Here is a 22,015-nt window from a genome sequence, read left to right as displayed (position 1 = left end):
CCCCCCCCCCCCCCCCCGCATGCCAATGGTTCACTTTTAGTAAAAGTGAAAGATTTATGTGATTTAAGTTATTAAGAAACCAGATGTTGAAGGGCAAACCTGAGTCCATCCTAGCATCAGGAGTCAAAATTCAAAGTTCTTGGTTTAGAGGGAGTGGCTTGGCTAAGTACTTCTGACCAGCAGGAACTTAGTCAAATCAGAACAGTGGAGTGGTAATATACATCAGAGAGATCATTTTGTACTCGGAATCCTGAGGTTAATTTCTGACATCAGTTTGCACAAGAAGGAAAAGTGTTTAAAAAATTCTTGATAATCTTGAACAAAAAACTTCAACATTGTATAGTGATTTGCAAACTATTTGCTTTGTAGTACTTGAGCCATAGTGCATGTGAACTAACTTCTGTTGTTGGAATTTTTTGAAATCTTGAAATCAGCATGTTTTAGTAACTGCTTGCAGTTTAGAAGAAACATAAATGAATGTGAGGAGACATAATGCTGGGAAGTGTATAGAGATATAGTTTTTTTCAAGCAGTAACCAAGAAAAAAGTGTTCATCTACTTTTTGTGCTGAAACTTTATTTCTGTGGTTGCTCAGAATCACTGCTTTTGAGTCATGAAATGCTACAGTAGCCTGATGGCATATGGATATATGATAGGCTCTTACTCGGTATATATTGGGCTGCTTAAACAAATTCCAGCCCTATTCTGTTTCGAAGAAAAATAAATATAAACTGACTCTTCCCCATTCTTTGTTTGTCTGAATGTACATGCATTTTAGCAACTGTAGCTGTTACACATCTGTTCGTTTTATTTAAAGGAATTTTCATTCCTGCGTGACCACAGTTTGAAAATGTCTTTATCAGTCTAACTGGAAAAAGAATAAAATCTGTGTGAAAGGAAGGGAAGTTTTATTATTCACTGCCTTCCCCTCCCAAAATCTGTGGATTCTCAGTTGCTTTAGCTTTAAAAAAAAAAAAAAAGGCACCCAAGAGGCCTTGGTGATCTTTCATATTCTTTCTGCCTAACTGGCCATCTGTTCCTGTAATCAGTTGAGCACTGGGTAAAGTTTTATTTGAATGCTTCTCTCTGTCATAGGCAAGCAAGGTTCTTTGGGTAGATGTGATATCTTTTTTATTAAACCAACTTAGTTCTTCGGGTAGATGTGGTATCTTTTATTAGAAATTGAGGAGTTGAGAGTAAGTTTTCTGTAGATGTTATTCTGAAATAAAGTTTAGTCTCTTCTTTTCCAGTGTCGATTCCTATCTGACTGACAAAGCTGAAGTTCTAAAGGAGGGAATAAGAAAAAAATTGTTGAACCTTTAAACATGACACTGCTTATTGGCATCATGATTTGCTGGGGGAGTGCAATATGTGTCAAAATGATCAGCTGTTTAGATTTGTACAGTTGCTAATTGAGAGCTATACTACCTTATTAACTGTGAGTTTACTTTGAAACTGAGTTTATTTACTTGAAAAAATTTGAAATGCTGTTGCTTCAACTCTTCAATGTCTTTATCCGTAGCAAGATGAATATCATATGGTTCATCTAGTATGTACTTCACGGACACCCCCCAGTTCTCCAAAGCCCAGCACCAGTAGAGAGAGTCATGGAGCACCAACATCCAGCAGCAACTCAGTAAGTTTTTCTTTCTTTGTATAAGACATGGTGTTGAGATTTATGAAGTTTATCAGGTTTCCTTTAACTCTTAATCTCACTGCAAAGCAGTACATTTAAAACACAGAATGTGGTTTGGAAACAGTCTGTTGTTAACTGCTTTGTACAATTAATTGGGTTTTAAGGCTATTTCAAGAACCAAAAAAACAAAGTAGCTCTGTTTTGGTTAAATGATGGAATTTGATTTTGAAGATGTTTGTTTTTATGTATAATGGAAATCTTTTTCCCCTTGGAATATGAAATTGGGAGTTTCTTTATTTGGCTGCAACAGAAAGACAGTTCTCATAATAGTCTGCTTCAGTCTGGCTCTTCCCAATAGGTGGGAACATCCTTTTTTTTAGGAGGCCTTTAAGGTTAGCGGGGAAAGAGCATAAACAAATATACCTTCAGCAGGCGTGTCCAGATGAGCTCGCACGTGCCTCTTGTAGCATCCAAAACCCCTTTGAGACGCTGCAAGAGGCATGTGCGGGAACGGGAAAAGGTTCCCCCCACTGCAAGTTTGCAGTGTGAGAGGAAAATTAGACCCAGGAATGAAAAAAAAATTGAGCGAAAAAAAGCAAGGCAGGGCATGGTCCCGGACCGTGCCCTGAGGCAACTGGAGGCTGGGTCCTCCACAGAGATGCTCTGCTAACAGTCAGAGTGTCTCTGTGGTTGGCCCTTGCCCTGGTGCTGAAACATGCTGCCTGTCCCAGCAGGGGGTGACAGCCCCAGCAGCCCTAGCCTGGGTCCCGCTGCCCCCCACTGCCCTGGGGGGAGGCTCTGCCAGGAGGCCCCAGAGCACCCCCCCCAGCCCCTGCTCCTGTGGTGAGTAGAGGCTTTTTGGGGGTTTTTTACGTGCCAGAGACTGGGACGGGGGGGCAGCCATTGGGGCTGGGGGTGCAAGCAAGGGGTGGGGTCAGGCAGAGCAGCCATTGTGGGGTCTGGGGGAGCGGAGGATGGGGTTGGGTGGGGCAGCCATCGGGCGGGAAAGGGGTGCTATAGGAGACAGCAGGGGTTGGGACCAGGCAGGACAGCAATCTGGGAAGCTGGGGGAGCAAGTGGGGGGTGGGGCATGTGGGCCCTGCAGGGGATGGGTGGTAGCCCCTGAAGGGGCTATTTGGCTCCTGGTGGGGAGCTTTGGCCCCCAGTAGTGGGGCTGTAGCCCCCAATGGGGGGGCCTGAAAACATATAGGTATTTAGAATTCTTTTTATTATGATGATACAGACACTGCCGCGCTTCCAATCGCTTTAACACTGTAAATATAGCAATAAAACATTGCCCAACCAATCTCCCTCTATCTCCCTCTCTCTGTGTATATATAGTGGTCTTTTTGTTTTAATTGTGGAGGAACATGGATTTCAGGGTATTTTACAGAGTGACTTTGGATTTTTTTATTGGGGATTTTTCAGTTTTCCAATAGGGGACACTAGAATTGTTGCTAGGGAGGCCATTGGCAGGATTCTACCTGCTCAGAGCAGGCACCTTGGATGCAGTTGGCTGTGGCTGACCTCCTGGCCAGCTGGTGCCAGGAGGACATGTTTTGACAGTTTGAAGCAGGCCACCACACTGGGAACATCTGGGCAATAGCTGTCCAGATGGCCAGGCAGGGGCACACATGGCAGTAGTGCTGCACAAAGGCCAGTGCTGCAGCCACAGCCCACTGGCAGCTGGCCATGCAGTCCGCATCCAAGTCTGGCAGGTGAGCAGCAGGTCACAGCCAGGCAGCAGCCCCCACTGCCAGACTGCTGCAGTGGGTAAAGGGTGCAGGGAATTCTCAGGGCTGCTTCGGCAGTCCAGCTGGCACAAAGGATGGTGTCCCCAGGTACCAACTGGCTGGGCCCCAGAAGTTCCTGAGAGTGAGTAGCCCTGAGCTACTTGCCAGGGCAGCTTTTTATACTGATGGGGCCAGGACAGGGTGGTTTTTTTATACTGCTGGGGACAGCACAGGTACTAGCCCTGGGCTCTAGCTCCCCCTGGCTGCAGATCCAGGAGGAGCCAGGCAAGGTTATTTTGCCCAAAGTGGCACAATTTGCTCCACACCAAAGTGCATATCTGGGCACATGTGCTGAGGCAAAAAGCCCTGGCTCCAATTTGCACTGCTTCTATTTGAGCTGCTACAAGCGCACGTGCTTGCATGCGTGGACGCGCCTAGTGTGTGTCACTTGCTCCCTTAACTGCCAGTAAGAAAATAGCAGGAGTGTTATAGCTGTGATGGTTCAAGGGATATGGAATATGCAGGACCCAGGATTTGTTTGGTAATACCTTTCTTATTAAACCAGCTATAAAATTGGGAGAGAGATTAGACAAGCTTTTGGGACCAAAATGACCTTCCTTGCAGCTTGTCTAATCTCTCAACTGTAGTTGCTCCTGATAAAGGATATTATCAAACAAATCTGAGTAAGCAAGAAAATGCACTTCTACAGTGATCAACTATTTTCTTTATTCTCCCCTCCTGTCTGAGGCCAAGTTTTTCTCTTTGACATATCTGCATTTAACCCATACATTATAACCTCAACCAGATTGTCATGTAGCTCTGGATAGCTTGATCAGTGCTTGAATGCTGTTGTAAACTTTTCTCATTAGAGGTTCTACATTTGTTACTACTTATATTTGACATACATAAAACCATTACAGAGGAAACTAGAATTATAAACAGTGCATGTGACTCAAATGCATTTTTTTAGATCAAGATCAAATTCCTAATCTGCTCGTGGGGGGAAGGAGAGGGAGAGGACATGTAAAAATCTATTCTTTTTTTAAATACCTTCCCCCCCTCCATTCTTCCATTATTTCCTTTAATACATAAAACTCTTTTCTTTTTTTTGGGCTTATGTGATAAGCATGTTTATGTTCACTTACAGCTATGCAAAGAATGTGCTGTTAAGTCAGTAACTTCTGCACTCTGGAGTTATTATTGAAGGGGATTTTTGCCATATAGATGCTGTTTTTTAATGCCTACTGTTACAGTTTGGTATTTATCAAAGATAACTATCATACATTTATTACATTCTCCTGGTGGCTGGCTATGATGCAACATTTTTCCACCTGCCTTATAAATTCCTGGGTGATTCTAATTCTTCTGTACAGCAGTGAGACCAAGTCTGTAAGTGTTTCTTTTTGTGATGTCTGCTAAATATTTTCGCAGTGAAAGAAAATACTCATTTGAGTAATAACATACCTATAGTGCTTAAAGTACTGAATCTTGTAAGTGTGATGAAAAAGATTAAAGGAAGTTGTGCTTGTATTTTAAGAATTCTGAACATTCAGGATCAACTACTCCATCACCCACAAGTCAAGAAACATCATCTGTGTCTCTGAATACTAGTTCTGATGGGGTGAGGCATCGCAGCCTTCTACAAGCACAAAGCCATCCTGTGCAAAGTCACCAGTTTCCATATTTAAGGCAAGGGTAAGTGAAATTGGCATAGTAATTAACATCTTGCTATGTTTAAGTACCCTTCTCAGTTTTAGATTTTTCAGTTGAATATTTGGCCACTCCGTGATCTAGCACAGTAGTTCTCAACCTTCTTTGACTTGAGGCACTTCTTTGTAACTTTTGTGGATTGAGCAGCACCCCATTTCAAGACTTAAGTTATTACAGTGTCTACCTCTCGGTAGAGAACCCAGGTAGTGGGGGCAGGTAGTAGCTAGGCAGAAATGAGTCTGAGTCTGCACTTACCTCCTCATACTTTAAGGCACCTTCAGAAGATCTAGTGGCACCCCAGAGATGCCTATCACCCTGATTTGAGAATCACTGGTCTAGGCAGTGGTTTTTACTTAATATGTTTTTCAGAATTCATCAGAAAGCAACAATAGCACTTAGAAATATTTTGTGTATCTTATTTGCTAGTTTTGCTGATATTTGGTTACTGAGTAAGCAGTATCAACATTTCATTTCATATTTTCTTTCTTTTTCTCTTACCATTGCTGCTGTTCTGTTCTATTGTTGTATGGTATAGCTGTAATATCATATTTCAGCCAGAAGATGTGTCCCCAGGCATCAGCTGACTTTTTCTCTTCCTAATCAGTTAATAACCATCAGGGTTAAATTATTAAAAGAATGGTATTGAACTTTTATTTTTTTTTATGGCCTGTACATATACGTAGAAACCATCTGATGGCTCTGTTCTTGTCCAGATTAGATCAGATTGTGTAAGTAATTCTCAAATAGCCTCTTATAGCTCTTATTTATGGTATGTGTTTTAGAAATGTACAGCAGACCTTAACAGACTTCCTTCAGATCCTAGAACAATCGTTCTTGACTTTTTAGACTTCAGGCAACTCTTAGTTTTCATTTTTCCCTGAGTTTTCACACTGTTTTTGGCTATGGAAAGATAATAGAGCAATTATGGTCTTGCAAAGAACTCAGACCACAACAGGTCAGAATGCTATTAACATACTAGTAAAATGTATAGTCTGCATAGCTTTTAACTTTGCTTCTTACACATGCATCTTATTCATTTTTTTCTTTTCCTTTCTGTCCGAAGAGAAAAATAATTTGTTTATGATTATATAGGTCCTCAGTGAACACTTTCATTATTTTTTATAAATGCAAATAAAAAAAAGGTTTGTCAGTTATCGGATTGGCATTAGACAAGATGGTTGGTTAATCATTGGCTGTCAGTATCAGCCAAGAAAATCTTTATTGGTGCACCACTAACAAACCCACAAATACCTTCTGCCTCAAGAGTTTGCCGTCCAAGCTGAGAGAACATACAGAGCACTACACAGATGAGAGATGTATATGGCAATGACAATACTTAGCATGGGGACAGCATACCAGATAGTAACCATTGTTTGTAGGCTTGGTAATAGAAATGAGTTAAGGAGAGATTTGAAGTCGGACATTGAGCTGGCCTATTTATAGGGTGTTCCTGTGTTGCACAGTGGAGTATATAAAGTATATGTTGGAAAAATGAGAAAAGGGCAATGCACGTATACACCAGAGAGACCTAGACAAATTGGAAAATTAAACCAAAGGACATCTCATGAGGTTCAATAAGGAGAAATACAAAGTCCCACGTTTAGGGCGGAACAGTCCCATGCACTGGTACAGGCTGGGGACCGACTGGCTAAGCAGCAGCTCTGCAGAAAAGGACCTGGGGGTTACAGTGAACAATAAGCTGAATATGAGCAAACAGTGTGCCCGTGTTGTAAAGAAGTCTAATGGCATACTGGGCTGCATTAGCAGGAATGTTGCCAGCAGATAGCTAGCAGTGATTCTTTCCCCCTGCTTTCAAACTGGTGAGGCCACATCTGGAGTACTGTGAACAGTTTTGGGCCCCCCCACTACAGAAAGGATGTAGACACCTGGGAGAGAGTCCAATGAAGGGCAACACAAATGGATAGGATGCTGAGGGTTGGACTAGATGACTTCCTGAGGTCCCTTTCAACCATAATTTTTCTAAGTTTCTATGATCTTAAGTGGGAAGAAGCAGTGAGATTTTTAACACAGCTTGGGAAGGATGACTTGCACTGCTAGATCAAATGTAAATCTGATTCAGCTTAAACCAGCAAGGGGTCTGGGGCAGACATTGTATAAATCAGTTTGAGCCAGATCAGCTAAGTCTGATACTACATTCAACTAGGTTTATTTCAAACTAGTTTCTGCCATTTTCAAAGTGGTTTATGTGCACTGAACATCTGTTCTGTTACAGGTTTAAACCAGTTTCATAGTTTTTAGGGTTGGAAGGGACCTGAACAGATCATCAAGTCCGACCCCCTGCCCTGGGCAGGAACGAGCACTGGGATCATAATACCCCAGCCAGATATCTATCCAACCTCCTCTTGAAGACTCCCAAGGTAGGGGAGAGCACTGCCTCTCTTGGGAGCCCATTCCAGAGCCTGATGGCACTAACCGTAATGTAATGCCTCCTGATATCAAGCCCAAACCCTACTCTCAATCAATTTGTGGCCATTATTTCTTATTATCCCAGGTGGTGCCCAGGGGAACAGAGCCTCACCTATTTTCTGCTCGCCTCCCCGGTGAGTTTATAGATGGCCACCAGATCCCCTCTCAGTCTTCTCTTGTGGAGGCTGAATAGATTCAGGCCCTTTAGTCTGTCTTTGTAGGGCCTGGCCTGCTGCCCTCTGACAATGTGAGTGGCCCTCCTCTGGACCCTCTCAAAGTTAGCCACATCCCTCTTGAAGTGCAGCATCCAGAACTGGATGCAGTACTCCAACTGCAGCCTGACCAGGGCCGCATAGAGAGGGAGGATCACCTCCCTGGACCTGCTTGTGATGCACCTGTAGATGCCCGACAAGATGCGGTTAGCCTTACTGACTGCTTCCTTACATTGGCAACTCATGTCCATCCTGGAGTCAACAATGACTCCAAGATCTCTTTCAGCCACTGTGTTGTTGAGAAGGGTGTTCCCCAGCCTGTAGATATGTTGCAGATTCCATCTCCCTAAATGCAGCACCTTGTACTTGTCTATGTTGAATTCCATTCTATTCTCATCCACCCACCTCTGTAACCTGTCTAGATCTAGCTGGATTCTGTCCCTCCCCTCCAGTGTGCCCACTTCTCCCCACATCTTTGTGTCATCAGCGAATTTGGACAGCGTGCTCTCCACACCCACCTCCAAGTCACTGATAAAGATGTTGAATAGCACAGGCCCAAGGACCGAGCCCTGGGGAACTCCACTACCCCCATCTCTCCAGGTCAAAAATGACCCGTCCACCACCACCCTCTGGGTATGACCATCTAGTCAATTTGCCACCCATCTGAATGTGTAGGCATCCATGCTGCAGTCGCCTAGTTTTTTATGAGAATGGGGTGAAAAACAGTGTCAAAGGCCTTCTTGAAGTCCAGGTAGATAACATCCACCTTGGTGCCCACATCCAAGGACTTTGTGACTTGGTCATAAAAGGAAACAAGGTTAGTCAGGCAGGATCTGCCTGCAGTGAACCTGTGTTGGTTGCCCCTGAGCATTACCTCTCATGCTGGGCCCCTGCAGATGTGCTCTTTGATAATTTTCTCAAAGGTCTTTCCAAGGACCAAGGTAAGACTAACTGGCCTATAGTTACCCAGATCCTCCTTTCTTTCTTTCTTGTAAATGTGGACCACATTAGCCCTTTTCCTGTCCTCTGGGACCTGGCCAGAGCACCATGTGCACTCATACAGCCGTGCCAGGGGCCCTGCTATGGCCTCCACCAATTCCCTCAGTGCCCTTGGGTGAAGAGCATCCAGACCTGATTTAAACGTGTCCAGCCCTTCCAAAAGTTCCCTAACTATATTGTCCCTGACCCTAGGCATGGCGTCGTGTCCCCTGAGCCTGTCTGTAATCCTAGTGGGGGAGTTGTCTCGGTCCCTGCTCAGAAATATGGAGGCAAAGAACTCATTGAAGAGATCAGCTTTTTTCTTTGCTGCAATCACCAGATTGCCAAGCCTGTCCTATAGGGGCCTCACATTACGTGGTGCCTTTTTCTTACTCCCTATGTATTTGACAAAGGACTTTTTGTTATCCTTAATTTTGGTTACCAGCCCTAGTTCCATCTCTGCCTTGGCCTTCCTAACAGCCTCCCTGCAATCACGAGCGACAGAGGTGTAATCCTCCTTGGTGATAGCTCCTTGCTTCCACTAATTGTATGCCACCTTTTTACCCTCGGGCCCTCTTGGGTGCCTTTACTGAGCCAAGGGGGCTTTTTAACATTCTTGCCCCCTTTGGTTCATGTTGGGACTGACTCCCTCTGAGCTTGGAGAATCGTCTTTTTTAGAAACAACCACCCGTCCTGGACTCCCATCTCATTGAGGCTCTGAGTCTCCAATGTCTCTCTTACTAATCTCTTTAGCTCATTGAAGTTGGTCCTCCTGAAGTCAAGGACTTTTGCCTAACTGCTTGCTTTCACCACCCTGCACCAGATAGTGACCATCATCTGCTGGAATTTACTAACACCTAGGTATCTGAGCACCTGCAGATTCCTGGCCAGGTCATCACCTGTGGCAAGGACCAAGTCCAGCAAGGCATTTCCCCTGGTGGGATTGTGTACCTCCTGGGTTAGGTGAAGGTTCTCTATGCAGGATAAAAACCTACGTGAGCGTTCAGACCTGGCTGACTGATCCTCCCAGCAGATGTCTGGGTAGTTCAGGTCACCCATGACAACCACATTCCTTGGCCTTACAGCCTCCGTGAACTGACCTGAAAATTCCAGGTCCAGCTCATCCCCCTGGTGAGGCAGTCCGTAGTAGATGCCCACTATCAAGTCCCTTTCCCCATGAACCCTTTGCATTTTAACCCAGAGCGCATCAGTTTGCCCCTCTTCTGAACCCATGCTGATAATTGAGGATGTGTACTGCTCTTTAACATAGAGCACTATCCCTATCCCCCTTTTTTCCTTACTCTGTCCCGTCTATACAACCTGTAGCCCTCGATGTCTACTGCTCAGTTGTGGGTAGAATCCCACCAGGCTTCTGTAAGCCCAACCAGGTCTGGGTTTTTGCTAGCTAGCAGGAGGGCGAGTTCCTCCTGCTTATTCCCCATGCTTCTAGCATTTGTGTAGAGGCAGTTGAGATCTCCTATGGATGTTCGTGCTGCCCTCTTGTTCTCAAGCTTGCCTGGGCCCTTGTCACTTACCTGTGTTGTTCCTGCTTGCGTCACCTGGCTTGATGTCGAAGTGTCATCTTGCACTTATGCATCCCCATCCCCTGACAAAGCTAGTTTAAAGCTCGCTGTACGAGATCAGCCAACCTGGAAGAGAAAACATGCTTACCTTTTTGGGGAGAGATGTAGCCCATCCTGCCTTAGCATGTCTTCTGTGCGGAAGTGTGGGTCGTGGTTGAAGAATCCAAAGCCCGCCCAGTAACACCAGCTCTGAAGCCACTGGTTGACCTCTCCGATGCAGGCCTCATGGTGCCGTCTGCATCTGCTCACCGGAAGAACAGATGAGAAAACCACTTGTGCTCCCGTCTCCCTAAGCTTGTCCCCCAGAACCTTGTAGTTTCTCATAACGTGGTCCAGACTACTCCTGGCCGCGTCATTAGTGCCCACATGGATGGTACTATGATCACTTAAACTGGTTTATGTGTAATGTCATTCCCTAGCCTAAGTGTTGCTCACATTCTTTGTACAACTCTCCTATTATTGTTGCTTTTGGTATCCATGAATTGAAGCTAGTGTATAGCTTTAACCCCTGGACAATAAAAATGTAATTCAGCAGTCTCCATAGAATACTTACCAATTCTACAGTAGAACTACAAATATCTGGGACAGGTGTTGCTGGTTGGCAGTTGCTTCAGACATCACTGCCTTTGCCATATACTTTGTTTGCAAGCTATAATTGGTTCCCAAACATTCTTCACAACATGCTCTAAACAAATGAGGGGTTGAAAAATATCTCTAACTGTTAGCTAGTGTGAGAACTACCTGTGCTTTCTTGTTCCACTGGTGCTTAACACGTCACCACTCCCACACCAGTTATTAGTATTGCTCCTGTACACCATTAATCCTATTCACCCCAGCAAGAAATAAATCCTTTCTCAAACCTTATTCTCTTACTGTGACCTTTTTCTTTACACACTCCCCCTCCTCCCATTAAATGTTGACTGTTGCCAAATTAATTAATCTTAATTCTGTCAGCCACTTACACGTGGAAGGTACACTTTCCTAATAGGACTGTTCTGAGGCTGCGGTTGTTACTGAATGTGCAGATGGGTCTTGGCCTTTCCTGGTCCAATCTTCTGTAGATGGTTTTCTGGGGAGTAGTAGTAGTTTCAGCCTGTTCTACTCTGCAACCCTGCCAGACTTCTGAACTGGTCTGCTCCTTGCCCCTCCTTTGTCTTTTCTGGAGTACACTGGAAGGAGTGCATATCCCCTCTAGATAACAAGCCAGCTCTTGGACAGTGTTGTTACCTTGAACGGTTCTCTCACTGTGGTTTATTTTTGGTGAATTCCTAAATTTCATGCCTCCTTTATTAGGTTACTACAGTGGTTTTCAAACTTTTTCAGCTGAGCCCTGCTTTGAGTTATAATTTTTTTCACTTCACGCCACCCCAACCCAGACGGAACAGACATGTAAAATATACTTTCATAAACTTAATAGAGACTAAAACAATTTAAATGGCCCAATTAAATTACCTACGCTTGTAAGTTTCAAAGTCACAGATACTGTACTTAATGACTTTAGCTGTTTCAGCTTCTGCCTTTCGTTTCCAAACAATATCTTTTGGCAATAAGTACCGATCCATTTTCGCCTCGTACTACTATGAAAAATAGCAAACTCGCTGGCAGAATAAGCCACACTGCACAAAAGCTTGTTGTAATCTTTTCTGTGTGTTCTAATAGTAGGTATGATAGGTATATTAAACCGGAATGTGGGAAATGTTGTTGCTATGGAAATGATTGCTGGCTTAATTAAGTACATTGTAACACTTATGAAATCAGTTGCAGAAGGTTCACTTGTGCTCTTCCAATGTGTGATGTTGTCAAATATAACTTTTATTTTGTATAATAATAAAAGTAAAATATGCGTTGTGCATGGTGCCCCTCCCCCCATTTTCCTTCACGCTCCCCTGGCAAGGCACCCCACAGCTTGAAAACTGCTGGGTTACTAGTAAGATATTGGTAGCTACATAATTACTGTGCTAATGGCTGTCATTTTCCAAATATGTTTTCTCACAAGTCAACATTGCAAGTTGCAGCAGCATTGAGAAACTGTTGAATGGTCCTCACGGCTTGACAGTGTAAGGTATAAAGGTGTAGCTTGCTTTTCGCAAATGGAAGTATCTAGTAAGCCTGGTAATAAGGCATGAAAATTGCTTGTGTGTGTAAGAGGTAAAAGGAGCTTTAGGACATTCCATGACTGAAGTCTCCTAGGCCATGGACAGGCATTAAATTTGTAGCACTAAGTATGTGTACAGCCATTTAAGCTATTTTAGTGTCTTGGTAGTGCTACAAAATAGTAGTACTTTCAAAAAGGAACTTCTGGATTTTCTAGTGCTAATATTAATGCCTGTACATAGTGTGACATGGGTTTCTAGGGCTATTAACATCCCATATTCTGCTTTCCCTCCTCCCATCCCCTAAGGGGGAGAGAGGGAAGGACAGTGGCTGGCTTCCTGATAGCCTGCCCAGCCCCAAGCAGTTGGGGGATCTTGCTGCTGCTACTGCAGCAGCCAGTGGAATTGGAGGGCTGCTGTCATATGGCTGTGTGCCTTGTCTGGTGTTCTGGCTTCAGGGGCTGCAGTGTCCCCACAACTGCTTGAGCAGCTCTTCTCGGCTGTGCTTTGACAGCCATTGTCTGAAGACCTGTGGTATCCAGCCATGGGGCAGCAGCCAGTGTTTTGTCATGGCTGTAGCTCCTGCCTGGCCCTGCAGTTTAGCTGCAGGTGCCAGAACACTGATTCAACAAGAGCCCATCTTTTGGCAACCACAGCAGCAACCTTGGGGAAGGGGGAGGAAGGGGTGGCTCGCAGGCAGCCCCATCAGCTCTTGGCAGTCTGAAAGTACAGACTTGTCCAGCCACTGTCACCAGGCCTAAATCAATCTTGCTGATTTCTCAGAATGAGCCTGAGGCACTGTAGAGCCCGCTAGTTAACTTTAGCTTTTTAAATATCTTGGTTTCCAGTATCTTTGTAGGAATGTTTCCTGTAATTTGGTTAATAACTTTTGCCTTGTACCAAAGTATGTAATAAGTAAATGCAAAATGATTCTTTGAAAAGTAGCGGGATATTCCTTGTCTCAGTGTTGGACATATTAAAGTGAAGGATTTGGCTGGATGACTTGTGCTCAGATTTGAGCTGCGAGTCTGATGGAGAGAGTGCGTGGTGAGATTAGACATAGGTTCTGAACAGTCTCCTTTTTCTGTCTTCTGTCCCTTCTTCTCTTTGGCTTCTCCTAGTGCATCTGAATGGCTGCTAGGCAAGTGGGGCCTTTTAAGGTAGGGGTGTCAAACTCATCCAGCGTGGGTTGCTGGGCTGATCTGCAGGCCTGATTGAGGCCACACATTGGGCCCAGTGCACAGGGCTAGTCTGACAGGGTGCTGCATGCAGCATGTGCCCCATACTGGTCCCCTGTGCTGTGTGCAGCCAGTCCAGCCCAGTGCCTCACATGCAGCATGCACTGTCCCCCCCCCTTCCCCCACCCGGGTCTGTGTCGCACATGGTATGTGGGTTGGAACTGGCACTGGGTGCTGCATGCAGCACAGAGTCTGAGGTACAAGCTGTATGTGGTGCCTGTGCCAGATGGGCCCTGTGTCCTGGCTCTAGGGCCTGTCTGGATTGGATGCTTAGGCTGTCACTGTGCTGGAACTGGCATGCAGGGTCAGTCTAGTGGGGCACTGCATGCAGTGCATGCCTCGTGCTGGTCCCTTGTGCTGTGTGATTCCCTTGTTTTAAGGTATGGACAAGCTTTTATTTGTAGTACTACAAAATTACTTGGCACTTTGCAGCATTACAAAAACGTAGTGCTTTGGGGGTGTATAGGTGTTCAGCTACCCTGGCTGGAGAGCTGCAGATTCAAAGGGGGCTGCTTCTTGTGTTGCCTCCACTCAGGGATGCTAGATCATTGTCTGCTTGCCCTCTCCCCTGCCAAAAGCATCCCCTGTAACTTATAACTATATGGACATTGCATGTAGCGCTGCAAAACCGAGAAGGTAGTCTTTGAAAATGCTACCATTTCATAGCACTTTAGGCATCTCTGTAATGCTACAAACAGCTTGAAAGGGTGTATGCTTGATTTTATTTTTTGTGGTTTTTGTTTAATAACTACAGTGGTGTACTTAGCCCTACAAATGTAGTGCTTTCCAGTGGCTTTAGTGCCATCTTTCCAAAGAGTTTGTTACCCACGGTAGGGATATAGTCTTCAGTAGGATTACATGATTTGAAATATTGCTACCTGCAATCAGAAGAAACAAGTTTCATGTTCTAGTGGCTGTGATAGACTCACATCAAGATGTTTGGGAGAGAACTGGAAATCTTCTAAAAATCTACAAGATCCTGTGTACCCCGGGAGTTATGAAGTGTTTACTACTTTCGGCCTCCCTGTAAGAGCTTTAAAAACTTCTGTATGTGAAAGATTCCCTAGGGAGCAAAATGCTGTATCTACAAAATAGATGTATGATGAGTGCAGAGTAGCAGACTTCCTACAGTGTCCTCCCAGTGTCATACAACCATGTTCTGCAGAAGCCCCTCTGGAGATGAAAGATTTAATTTTCTTTTTATGTTTATTCAGTCCTTGGTGTTTCTGATTGTATTAGCTGTGTATTCATTGGAGCTTCCTCCTTATAAGAAATGAGACAATCTCTTGAAAAGTCTTTAGTGCTGGCATCTGTATATATGGAGTCTAATGGGGGATGTGTCTATGTGAACATACAATATTTTTCAGCAGCTTTTATTTAAGAAGCAAACTTAATTTTTTTATTATAATAAGGCATTAACCTTCAGTGTTTTGACTACAAACCCATCAGTTGAAGATGTGGCTAATGATCATCTCCAGCTACAACAAATACACTTTTAGAATGGAAATAATTTTACCTAGTTCTTGTACCTTTAAAATGGTGCATTGATCATCCGATTGTTGTGGTTACATTTTATATCCAATGAAGTGCTTTTCATTTTTTATAGTAATGCAGTTGATGTAATGGATTGGGCATTATCCAGTGGATGTCAGTTAGGTCTTATTGATGTTGTGTTGTCTCACATGGAGCAAATAGAAGTGCGTGGGGCGGGGGGGAGTACTTTGTCATCTATTTTAAATGATGCATTTCTACTCTGTTAATAGCCATGTCATAAAATTGTTTATCTTTTAATTTTCTACAGTAATGTAGGTAACCAGTTTCCAGGGCAAGGTGTTCCTACTGGATTTTCTATGTACCCTGCATTCAGCCCTTTACAGATGATATGGTGGCAACAAATGTATGCACGTCAGTACTACATGCAATAGTAAGTTAACTTGTGTATTCTTAGTGCTTGGATACCCTGATGAAAACAAGATATAAAAAGCTTAGATAGCTGCTGTGTGAGATCTATAATTTCAATGTCTGGGGGGTTTTGAAGTTTATTCTTTTTACACTGAACATACTTTTGCTGAGGGAATTAAAGTTTTCTTTTAATGCAGGTTAGTTTTATGTTCCAGGAAACATTTTATTAAAATATTTATAGTTGGAATGTTCATATAAAACTTTTAAAATTCAGCTTCTTATGGCCAAGAAAATTCCTCTACTGACTGAAATGGATTATCTTGTTTTTAAACCAGAATACCCGGGGAAATGGGCTTCTTTTCCATCAGTGTCTTTTGCTCATTTGGAAATTTAGCCTCTGATGTTGACTCCTTTTTGTTAGTTAACATAGGAGTTGAGAATGCAGTGTGGAAGTAACACACAACTGCTGAGGGAAATCTATCCACCAGTAAAGACTTGGGCTGAGAAAAGGCATGATTATAATGGGTGTAGATGTGGACAAATAGTAGTATAGTCAGCTGGAGAAGTATTTCCCATGAAGTCACTTCCTAATCTGGAGGTTCACTGCAACTTTTTTGTGTTTCTATGGTGGTTGTCTATAAGAGGAGCCAGAAGGAAGTTTGGGTTCAAATGTTTTCCGTACAAAACTGGCTTTTCAGAAAATGCACATTTAAATTTTTAGCCAAGCTGCTGTTTCAGCCCAAGTGACATCCAGCACCGAGCCAGCCAGATCAGCAGCTGCACAGCCTGTAAATTCAGAGCATGTTCCTGCAAATGAGCCCGCAGCAGCGCCAAACGTAGCAGCACCAGAGAACAGGCCTGTAAACCAGAATGTTCAGATGAACGCACAAGGAGGTCCTGTCGTGAATGAGGAGGACTTCAATCGAGACTGGTTGGACTGGATGTACACGTTCTCCAGAGCAGCCATTCTTCTCAGCATTGTGTACTTCTATTCCTCCTTCAGTCGTTTTGTCATGGTAATGGGAGCCATGCTACTTGTTTATTTGTGAGTAAAAAAATTTTGGTTAAATATGGCTCTTGCTTAGACATGTAGAATGTCTGTCTGTGTGTATTTATCAATGTAAGAAAATACTATATTTTTTTTTAATATAGCATTTTTTGGATCACTTTATTTGGACTGAAAGTTTGAAAAACAAACACTTGATAATGGAGAAATTAACCATCCTTATTAATAAGGAAAACACATGAGCAAGAACTTCAAATAAATGGAACAGGGTTTTCAAATGTATTCTCAAAATATTTTTATGATAGTTCTTGATTCTGTATTCCTCTGTCTGTCCCCCCTACTAAAAATTGAAGACAAAAACCCTTATCACAAAAACACTGCATTTGTATGTTGAGTATAGCAACGGAATAACTGTTGCAAGGAAAACCTGCAACTGTTAGCAGGACTTGGGGTATGGAGAAACATCATGTTTACCCTGGTGAAAAGTAAAAAAAACATAGGGGACAAAGTTAACTTTGCCTGAAAGAAGCAGGGATTAATCTCCAACTGTGTAAGAGTATACTAGTTCAGGCTTTGTCAGGTCCCACTGATCCTGTGAGTAGTCATTTGCTAACATTTACTCTTTTCCACTTTAGTGATGAGGTACAGTGATAAGTAGAGGTGCACCAATATATTGGCACTGATTAAAAGGAATATTAACATTTTCAACTATCAGCTTTTTTTGTCTGGTATAGTCAGTAATATACCAATTAAATATAATATGTCTTCTGGCCAGGGCCCCCAGATGCTGCATACGTGAACACAGCTGCATGGATGCACTGGCCAGGAATGGAGCTGGGCAGCGTGGAGACATGAGGGGCTTGGGGGAGGGGAGGGGCAGGGGGGGAGGCAGGGCCAGATCGAGGTCCCCATGGTGAGGGAGGAGCTGGGGCAAGGGCAAGGTGGTGAATGGGACCCCTGGATGAGCGGGATGGAGCTGCGGGCGGCTTATCTAAAGGATAAGCATCTTGGCACTTAAAAATGGTGGTGGAGGTGCTTGAATTAAAGCTCATCAAATGAGCTTTAGTTCAAGCACTGCCACCATCATTTTTAAGTGCTGAGACACTTCTAAGCGGGGACAGGGGCAGAGACTGTCTGCCCACTTTGGCAGCTCTTCACCCTGTTGCCTTTGCTCCAGGAGCTGCACACTGGCCATGTGCCCCCTCCTTGTCCGGCTGTAGCTGCAAGCTGTGCCCCCAGCTGCTGGCTGGGTAGTGGGCACAGTGCGGCCAGCGTGCGGCTCCCAGTGCAAAGGCAGCAGGGCAAAGAGTGCCAAGCCCACAACAGGAAACTTGCATCTGTCCTCGCACCGGTTAAAAGCATCTTGATGCTTAAAAATGGTAGTGGTGGAGCTTGTACTAAAGCTCACTCAATGAGCTTTAAGCACCCCCACTGCCATTTTTAAGTGCTAAGATGCTGATCCCCTGGACGAGCCACCTGCAGCTCTGTACCACTCCCTCGGGGTCCCATTCACTGCCCAGCAACCCTGCCCCACTCACCCTCTCACCATGAGGGCCTTGATCTGCCCGTCCCCATGACCCTTCCCCTCCACAGACTTACTTACAGGGCACGGCTCTCTGTGCTGCCCAGCTGCATTCCTGTAAATTGGTTATTGGATCAGTATCAGCCGATATGCCTGGTGAGGGGTCGGCTATTGACATCAGCCAAAAAAATCTTTATTGGTGCCCCCTAGTAATAAGTGCATGCACTAAGCAGCTACCCTGGGATAGTCAGAGGTCTGATTCCATTGATCTTGATGTAATTTACATTGGTCTACTGAAATTACACGGGGGATGGTTTTGCCAATTTGTTTCTTTAGGAGATAAGTAAAAGAGGAACTAACATTAATGCAATTGAAAGACATGTTTGCATGAGCTTAAATTACATCGCTTGTTTAATGGTATAGGATCTTAAAGGTGAACTGCAAACTTCAACTCTGCTTTGAATTAAGCACATATGTGATTTGTTGTGTGCACTCCATCAGAGATGCCAAGGATTCCATTATTTAGAGTTATCAGAAGAGGAAAGCTTTTACTACACACTTAATTTTTTTAAAGGAAGCTGCTACCTTCTACCAGTTTTTACTACAGAATTTCAGAGGTCATTAATGATTTTAAAAAAAATCTTCTCCCATTAAAGGGCCCTATTGGGATATGAGAGAAAGTAGGACGTGTCATATAATACACTTGCATTGCACTGCAGGTGATTTAGAAGATGTACATTTCAGTGAATGCAGGTTTAAAAGATGAGCTCCTCTAAAGCTATTGATTTTTACATGGTGGACAACTGATTTACAGTGCACAGATTCTAAAATATAGCATGGGTTGAAAGAGGCTACATAACTTGTGCTATCAGCCATTGACTAAATTTTCAGTCAGGCTAGTTCTGAAAAAATTCTAACAGACTGCCTTGTGGAACTTATTAAAACTTACAGAACACTGACTTTTGCCATAGTTATGCATGGTTCTGAAATAAATTTTCCCCCAATCTGAAGGACCTCTCACCTTGGTTTTGGGGCTTTTTTTGGGGGGGGGGTAGGAAAGAAGGGGGAAAGATGCTGTTTTACGAGGTTAACCTAAAATAAAAGAGCTTCCTCAAGAGATATTTAATTTTTGCTATTCGAGTTAATAGGAATCTGTTAAATTACTTCTACCTAGAAATAATCGGGTTCCATTATCTCTGAAAAATCTAGTCAGAAGAAGAATGCTCTGCAAATAAGTTGAATGAGAGATCATTCCATAGGTAGAAATTATCTTTTCCACTTGTAGAAGCAATTTTGCAGGTTTACAATTTAGAGGCATACTGTACTCAATTGTTCATTTTATTGAATAGACACCAAGCTGGATGGTTCCCCTTTAGGCAAGAGGGAGGCCAGCAACAGGCAGCGAATAATGCAGAAGTAAACCACGATGGGCAAAATGTAAATAACCCTGACCTTGAAGAGATGGTAGGTGAAAACAAGCTTGGATGTTTCATATTTCCTTATGTGTATTCCACATTTCTGTTAAATGAATAGTAGTACAAAATTGAAGCTTGAATTTGGAGGGCATAAAGATAGAAAATGCATTTTCCTTTTTCTCTTACAATAAAGTTAACCTCTGTATAAGATATTTCTGGAAGTGAAGAGAAACGTTGTTTTTAAGTGGTAGCCATTAAGGATTTTATGTAAAACCAGTTCAGTGCCATCCCTACCTTTTTCTGTCTCTGCTTGGTACAGAGCTTAAAGAATTGATAATTAGATTTCTTCCACCTCCATGCATATTCTGTTTATGCTAGTAGTCCTTATGGGAAAGGGTTGCTTTGATGAAATTGTTACTTTGTGGAAAGCTTCTCCCCTTCAAATGCACTTAAACCACTTAAACAATTTTTTCTCTTTAAAGGAGCGACTTATGGATGATGGGATTGAAGAAGACAGTGGAGAAGATACAGGCGAAGATGCAAATACAGAGCAGCAGCCTGGATTTATGGCTTCAGCTTGGTCCTTTATCACCACCTTTTTCACATCACTCATCCCTGAAGGGCCTCCACAGGTTGGCAATTAGGCTGAATAGGAACTGTGACAGCCAGCATTAACAGCTGTACTTAGGAATGGAGCTGACTGCAGGGGTATTTTAAATACAGTGCAATTTCAAAAGATTTATAACATAACTCTTTGATCATGGTGTACAAAAATGTGTATTTTTCCCTTTTAGCTTTCTCATGCATTTGAATATTTTAAGCACAAGTGGACTACTAAATGCTTTTTTTTTTAAGATTCTTCTTTTTGTAAAGAAGAATAAAATGTAAAGATATTGGTCTTCCATGTTTATTTTAATTTTTGTGTAATACACTGAGACAAGGAGCTTGTAGCTTGTGTGCACCATTATTCCTTTTAAAGAGCTGTTGAAGTATAAATGTTGTCAAACCTTCCAAAATGAGATTTATCTGCCCTAGTAAATCTAACTTAACTTTGAAGCTCTTGATAGTTCTAAAGCAAAGATGTAAATCCTCTTCTAAGTTTTATATTAATGGCATTTCCAAAACAATGCTCTTCAGACAAAGTATTAAGTTTTTAATGGTATGTTTTCCTCATGCCATAAATTACTTAAGCCTCTCCTTTCCTCTGTAGAAAGCCAAAAAGCTTAAATATCTTGAGGCTCTTCTCAAGAGAATTTTGGGATATATTTGACAGCTCTTTAAAAGAGAATTAACAGTGATGAAATGCATCATAAATGTTTGATACACGCAGTACTTTTTTTTAAAAATGTACTGGAAAACAGACCTGTAAATTTAGTTTTTATAATAAAAGCAGTTACAATACTTTTTATGTTGGTTTATTTTTATAAACACATTGCTTTGTTGTAAGTGCAACTGTAGCCCTCACTAATGCATCATTAAGGGTAAGGAAACACAGTGTGTGAGATTAAAAGCAATATTGCACCTGCTCTATAATATATCTATAAAGGTAGGAATAATATTGCAGATACAGTCTTGATTTGATATTACCTATTTATTTTTAATCTCGTCAGATTTGTAGAAACACTTTTTTGCAGCCTTTTTGCAGTAAATAAGAATAGGAGTTTACACTTTAATGAAAGGACTAACACACTGCACATCTGAGATGCAATTCTTTGCTGGCTAAAGTAAAATCAGTAGTTCTTTCCTTGCCAGTTTAATAGCAGAATTGTGCAGTTGCATTAAAAAGCATCTTGTATTTTTGGCTTCTCAAGAATCATGCTTTAGCTTATTTAAAATGGCTTGTGTAAAAGAAAAAACCTTAAATAAATAAAAAATCACCTCTTGGCTGTATCCAAACCTGAAGTTTTAACTCAAAGAACAAATTTAGAGATGCTTGCACAAGTGAAAAATGAGGATTTAGATTGGCCTGCTCTTATAAGAATTTTATGCCTGGCAATACTTCCTTGTTGTAGAGTAGTGGTTTTTAGCCTTTTTGTGATTTGCAGACCCCTAAAAAAAATTTTGAATGGAGGTGCAGACCCCTTTGAATTGTGTGGGTATTCACATACTTTTGATTAATTATAGTAACCTTTCGCAGACCCCTTAGACATAGTCTGCAGACCCCCGGGGATCCACGGATCACAGGTTGAAAACCACTGCTGTAGAGCTTTCAACAATAAAGTATGCTTTTGTTTGGCATAAAGCCATCCATGCAGGTTTTTAGACTGTCAAGTTGTTAAACCATACCTGAACACACACTAGAATAAATGGAGCACCTGCCATGAAACAGAAAATAGTCATAAAGAACTAATCCCACAGTCAAATATCAACCCTTCTATGCACAAACACTCATGTATTGTTAATGCTCTGCATCTGTACAGTCCACTTAAAGGCTTCAGGCTCTTTCCTTCCTAGCCATTCTGGGAATACTAAGTCATGTTTTAAACGTGGGGAGGAGCAGGACTTTGTTTTTGGATGATGGGGCAGAAGCTGAAGTAAGTCCCTTCAGTTTACTTGTTACA

General features: G+C 42.7%; 1 protein-coding gene across 2 annotated transcripts in view; it reads left to right on the top strand.

Annotated features, from left to right (window-relative positions):
- The window catches only part of HERPUD2 (HERPUD family member 2), a 32,788-nt gene extending 11,930 nt beyond the window's left edge, over window positions 1-20,858 (top strand). For both annotated transcript variants that reach the window (XM_019509039.1, XM_019509038.1), the window contains 6 exons: window positions 1,522-1,635; window positions 4,906-5,063; window positions 15,411-15,533; window positions 16,233-16,556; window positions 19,389-19,503; window positions 19,937-20,858. In XM_019509039.1, the coding sequence (XP_019364584.1) occupies window positions 1,522-1,635; window positions 4,906-5,063; window positions 15,411-15,533; window positions 16,233-16,556; window positions 19,389-19,503; window positions 19,937-20,098 (996 nt within the window). In that variant the 3' untranslated portion in view covers window positions 20,099-20,858. The remainder of the gene's footprint in view (window positions 1-1,521; window positions 1,636-4,905; window positions 5,064-15,410; window positions 15,534-16,232; window positions 16,557-19,388; window positions 19,504-19,936) is intronic.
- The last annotated feature ends 1,157 nt before the right edge of the window (window positions 20,859-22,015 follow it).

The sequence above is a fragment of the Gavialis gangeticus genome, unplaced genomic scaffold (genome assembly GCF_001723915.1).
Source record: "Gavialis gangeticus isolate Ggan-Ray unplaced genomic scaffold, GavGan_comp1, whole genome shotgun sequence".
In the NCBI taxonomy this organism is placed as follows: Eukaryota; Metazoa; Chordata; order Crocodylia; family Gavialidae; genus Gavialis; species Gavialis gangeticus.
This window is presented reverse-complemented; position numbering and strand designations above follow the sequence as displayed.